This window comes from Anser anser (assembly GCF_964211835.1).
Source record: "Anser anser genome assembly, chromosome: 1".
NCBI lineage: Eukaryota > Metazoa > Chordata > Aves > Anseriformes > Anatidae > Anser > Anser anser.
In genome coordinates, this window is record NC_139720.1 from 22680760 (window position 1) to 22686759 (window position 6000).

At 35.0% G+C, this 6000-nt stretch overlaps 1 protein-coding gene across 7 annotated transcripts in view; it reads left to right on the plus strand.

The window, feature by feature from the left end:
• GRM8 (glutamate metabotropic receptor 8) overlaps positions 1 to 6000 on the plus strand; it is a 344303-nt gene that overhangs the window by 213961 nt on the left and 124342 nt on the right. For all 7 annotated transcript variants that reach the window (XM_083819524.1, XM_083819525.1, XM_083819520.1 and 4 more), the window contains one exon: positions 3084 to 3284. In XM_083819524.1, coding sequence (XP_083675650.1) covers positions 3084 to 3284 — 201 coding nt within the window. The remainder of the gene's footprint in view (positions 1 to 3083; positions 3285 to 6000) is intronic.

A 6000-nucleotide genomic window follows, 5' to 3' on the forward strand; every position in this document is an offset into this window, starting at 1 on the left:
GCCCAGTTCTTGTCTCAGGTCTTGGCACACTGTCAGACCAAGCAGGTATGAAGTGCCTGGGTTCAAGAGTTTAAACATCTTCGCAGTCTTTTTGGTAATGACATAGCCTAAGCAATCTTTTCTGGAATAAAAACTGTAGGATGAGAAATTGAAGTGATCATTAAGAAAGCATTAAAGCATTTCTGTTATGAGATACATATTGTTTTATTATTTCAAGTCAGCCATGTGTGTAAAAGCATGCCTTGCTGAGCTCAGTGTCAAGCTATAAATGAAGCTATTATTACTTCATATACAATCTGAAGACAAATGATAATCATGTCTTCCAAACATGTAATATTATCTTTGTAGTAGATGAATATATTTATGATTTAGACAATATGCAGCATTTTACAATTATACATTAATGTTTATTTAGGACAGTGTAATATAATCAGATTTAATCAGATTTAAGTTGATGAGTTCTTGTCATCTTTATAAATTAATGTTTTAAACATTTGAGAATTCCGGAAAGAGAAAATGGAGAGAAACTTCAAGAAGAAAGAATGTGTAATTCAGTTTTTATTTATTTATTTATTTATTTCCCTTATGGAAGGCAGAGACTTCTATTGTCTTCTGGGTTTTCTAGTTTTAAAAGTATTAATCTTGTGATGTTGTTCACCCCTTCATAATTAAGGAAAGACACTCAGTGGTAATAAATTCATTTATAATCTTTTTTAATCTGGAATTTATATGATAAATTAGTTTATGATCACATATTTGTGAAGAGTAAAGGTGAAATAGTATACTGTGGAAGAAATTTATAGTAATCCAATGTGTGCTTAAAATACAGTGTAATAGAGGGGACCGTAATTCTTTTTTTTTTTTTTTTCTTTTGTAAATCTGTACTACTTAGTACTATTTATTTGCACAAGTGTTTGCTGCTTTTAGGGCATTATGACTTAGCATTTTATTATAGAAAAGGATTTCTTTCTGTCTTTCACCAACCCTCCACCCTTCAACATAAACATCCGTCTGATGTGTGAGGAGAATTACATTTGGCTTGGAAATAGAAAGAGGTATGTCTCCTTCAAACATCTCCTGTCCTGACCATCACATCTAGAGGATGTAGAAGCTCTTAAGAAAACATGCAGGTTATTGACTGCTGTGTGCCTGCAGCAGTTCTGTAAACCCTGCCCTTCACTCCTTGACTGGCAGGCATACTGTCTTGATTCCTGTCTTAACCAGACAGGAACAATTAAGGGAGGGCTCCTAAGCAGTACCCATCAATTACTGTTGGAAGCTAGTTCACAAATGAAATAAGTTAATAAAGTTGCAATCTAATTAAGCCACATCTCTTACATCCTTAATATCTTCTTTCATGTCTAGGTAATGCATTTCAAGGAACTGTGTAATTTTCAGCATGTGCAAGGAAAAGCTTTCTGTTTGCTTGGTTGCAGTAGTGTCGCGCAATTTACTAATCATTTGCCAATCATTAGATAGAACACTTTGAAAAGTGTTAGTTGAGCTACTTGTAATAAGTCACAAAGTTATGTGCTTTACTCTCATGGTCAGTAACAGTCAGTACCTTTTCAAGAAGCAGGCATGTTTTTTTTTTTCTTCCTTTAATCCCTAAATACATTTTTATTTCTTTCCCTAAGGAGAAATAAAAGCGTGTCATAATTTTTTAGTGCTATTTATTTCTCCCAGTGCTCAGGGATATTTTAAAACATAAAACACTGCTGATTGTCAGATTACAGATTTGTTCATATGTTACCATTGTAATGTGATACAGTGGCATTGAAGTACAGCAAGCAAACAGAAGGCTCTGAATAGAGTCCCTGATTTTTTTTCTCATGTCATATGAACTTGCATATTTTTTTCTAAAGAAAGATCTTGCATACAGTAAATTTGCAGTCATACAGAATGCAAATTTGCAAAATTTGGATACATCAACATTAATATCATGAATTGATAAAACACTATTTTGAAATAAAAACAAACAAAAAATAAGGTAAAGAATAGTAAAGAAATGGTGCATAAAATTTTGGTTCATTTTTATATTCTTAGTTTCAAATAGTGTGAATGGATTATTTTTACACTGAATGAGTCTGTTATCTAGTAGATAACCTTGGTTTTAGTCTTGTGCTCCCTGAGTCAATGGGAACTTGGCTGTAGACTTCAGCAGGACAGATTTCATGTCAAGATCTGTAAAGCCCTCTCTCCCCTTGTAAAAGAAAATTCTGTGCCTTAGAAATCAATGCCTGTATTCCCACAGAGGACATGGGATTGCATGTTGGTTGTCAGCCTAAAACATAATTTTTCTGAACTTTAATTTTAACTTTTCCACTTAGTAATATCACCCCTGAACATAAAAGATATCTCTGGATTTGGATGTAGATGATTAATGTGGGAAATCCCTGTAGAATCAAAATCTCATAATGTATTGATTTGCTCTGTATTCCCTCTGTAGGAAAAATGTCCCTGTAGGAAAGAGCAGGCAGTACATGGCTCTCAATGGGAAGCATAATTCACTAATAAATACAGCGAAAAAGTCTCAGAATAAGCACTTTTCAATATGGAGACAGATGGCCACATCACTTGGCAAACATTCAGCTTTTTTGTCCTGACATGTTTAAATAATGTTTATCAAGCAATAGACATAGATAAAAATCAAGGTAGCCTTAAATTTGTCTAAAACAGAATGTCAAGCTGCTGTAGAAGTGTCCTATAAATAACAATAAACAGTTGTTGAACGAAAGTCAATAAGCTGCAAAGAGTATTTCTACTGGATTGTAGAAGTGCATATATATATATATATATATATATTTCTTTCTTATCCTTGTAATGAAATGTTCTGTCCTGTTTCCCAGCCCAGGACTCAACATAATGTTTATATACCTGGCACAACATAAAAGGATTAGAGGCAAAACCAGATGGCCATATTTTCCCTTGTCTTGTTTATTTAGGTGATGGATAGCTGAGTCCTAACTTTACCTATCTATCTAACTGTAATCATTTATGTTCTTCTGTGAATTTTTGCTCACATGTGCACAAACGCATGCATACAGATTGAAGTAAACAGACTTTTTCTCTTTCTTTCTTAGGCTTAGAAAGAATTGCAAGAGATTCAGCCTATGAGCAAGAAGGAAAAGTTCAGTTTGTTATTGATGCAGTATATTCCATGGCCTATGCACTACACAACATGCACAAAGATCTCTGTCCAGGATATATTGGTCTATGCCCAAGGATGAGCACAATTGATGGTAAAGAACTACTTACTTACATCCGGGCAGTAAACTTTAATGGTAAGTTACATGTGCTTTTTTTTTTTTTTCTTCTTTAAATGTTTCAGAAGTGACAAGATGTGTTTTCTTCTATATATAGGATACGTCAAGGCACAGTGGAAAACACAAGATTAGAAGCAGTTCTCATTTAGTCAGAACTGTGAGTTTTTCCACCTGCTTTGAAACCCCAAGTGTATTTTTTATCTTAACATTAAGTTGCTCCCACAAGAAGCAGATGTTAAAAATAAGAATCTGTCGATCAAAATATTTCAGTGAAAAGCTGCTATTATTGAAACAAGTTGAGGACTCGTGCAGTCCTATTGACAGATTAAAATCCTTAGACAGAGGTTGCTCTTGTGTTTGCAAGACAATTAATTGAAAAAATACCCTTCTGAAAATTGGCTTCTTCTGAAATTACTGTTAACAATTTCCTTACAGAAGTGAAGAGAGTGGAATTTCTTTCAGCTTGCATATTTAAATCTCAATTAAAAGACTTACTATCAGTTCCAGCTTCTTTTCCATTTCATTGTTTTTTTGCTCAGTGATTTAGTCAGCTCTAGCACAACTGCAATATATATTTTTAAACAACACTACATAATCTCTGCAGCTGGGATCTGCCTGCTGGGGAAATGCAGTTACTGTTGCTTGTGCTGTCAACAGTAGAGACTGTTAAAGAATAGGCTTAATTTATGAATGTAGAATTGAAAAGGGTAGAACATATTTGGTGGTGAAATAAAGTTGCTGAAAACTTATATTATTTCATGAAACCCATAACTGTTTTAGGCTATATTTGCCATTATTTTACACGGAAATGGAACAATGTGCTTTGCTATGTTTTCCTTTTTTTCCCTACTTGGTGGTAATTCACGTACTAGAAATGCCTTCTAACTATAGAGAGAAGCAGTGTCTATCACAATTCACTCCAGTGACCTCAGCTGCCAGCCTTTTTGAAAAAAGCACAAGGTCATTTTGAATTTAGCTTCCAAGTGGAAGCATTTTTTTGCTTTAGGTAATGTACCAGACCATTTGGTTGATATGAATATTGGCTGCAGTTCACAATTTTTTCCTCTTCTAAACCTTTTTTCTTTCTATGCAATTTTTGTGAAAAGGGAATCCCTGTCTCCAGGAATATAAAGACAGAAGGAGTTTAAAATGATTCTTTAGGGGTATTAAAGAAAACCTGGAGCAAAGTATGTAGCTGACAAATGGGAATGTTGCTATGATGACAAAAGTAGGCAGCATATTGTAAGGTTTGCAGTGATAATTATCTACATTTCCAGCTTATATTCTTTTGAGTCTGTGTTGTTAAAGCATAAAGAAAGTGATCTGTTTTCATTTGGTTAGCATTAAAGTTTAGCATAAAAAGATAAGCCATACACTTCACTTGAAACGTTTTTCTCCCTAAAGATTGTTGTATTTCATCGATACCTGTCATGTTTTCTCTGGCTTACTCTAACTATTGCAACAACATGGGGAGATGAAAGAGTGGGATAAATCATTCTGGGCACTAATGAAAAAATATCTGTTTTTGAACAAGTGATTTACTGAAAGAGAGGAAAAGAGAAAGAAATAAAGGGAACATTTCTGTGAGGTCAACTTTCTGTCTCATGAGATACAAAAAATCTTTGCAGTATGAGGTTAGTCAACATTATGTACTGGTGTGCTAACTTTCTGTGTGTGTCATATGTCGCAGTATTTCCCTGGGGTCACACACTGAGGTCATGCAATGGGAGACATCATCAGAAGACAGTCTTTAATCCCGTGCCTTTTCCTATTAAACTCAAGTCTCTGTTCCTCAGGAAAACAATGTAGCTGTGTCTGACTTGGTTTACAGAGGTGAACAGATATGCAGGTTGCTAGACCTCGTGTGGTGGGAGTTGACAGTAGTGCTGTGTGTCAATTTTGACGTGAGTCCTTGGTTCAAGTCACTAATAATGTATTATTTAAAAGTGAACTGATACATGAAGGGAAAACCTTGGCTTTTACAGCCATTCAAGGTAACATTTTTCTATCCTAACAATAACAAGATCACAGCATTGCTGAGATTGGAAGGGACCCCTGGAGACTGCCTGCTCCAGCCCCCTGCTCAGATCAGGTTCAGCTAGATCAGACTGCTCAGGACCACATCCAGTCCTGTTCTGAATATATCCAATGATGGAAAATACTGCAAAATTTTCTCTGAGCAGTCAGTTTCAATGTTTGAGCATCTTCTCAGTAAAAAGTCTTTTTCTTATGCTTAAACATTTTCTGTGTTTTAGAATTAAGCCACTGTGCCTCAAGATGATGATAATCCCTCTTAACAAAGGTAGTAATGAGTGGGTGCAACTGCCACTAATATGTTGCTACATTGAGTTCAGTGGGTTACAACTCACAAAGTTGACTTGTGTTGTGAAGGACATCATACTGTCTTATGGAGAGTCCTCAGTCTCCATAAGGGGAAGAAAACATGCATGTTTCTTTTTATTGGAGTAATAGTTTTGCTTTTGATTACAAGTAATCACTTTGAAATATGTTTATTTTTTTTCCTGTGTTTATTTTTATTTACAAAATGTAAAGAAGGTTTATTCCCCTGAAGGATTCATCTGTGTAATACTCCGTGACACCTTCATGACTGAAGGGTGGTCATAACCACCAGCACACAGTGTACTGATGTAATTGATACGACATTTGCTTCTGCTTGGATATTCTTCTGCCAGTTCTGTGTTAAATACAGAAAATCTCACAGTTCAGCATGATT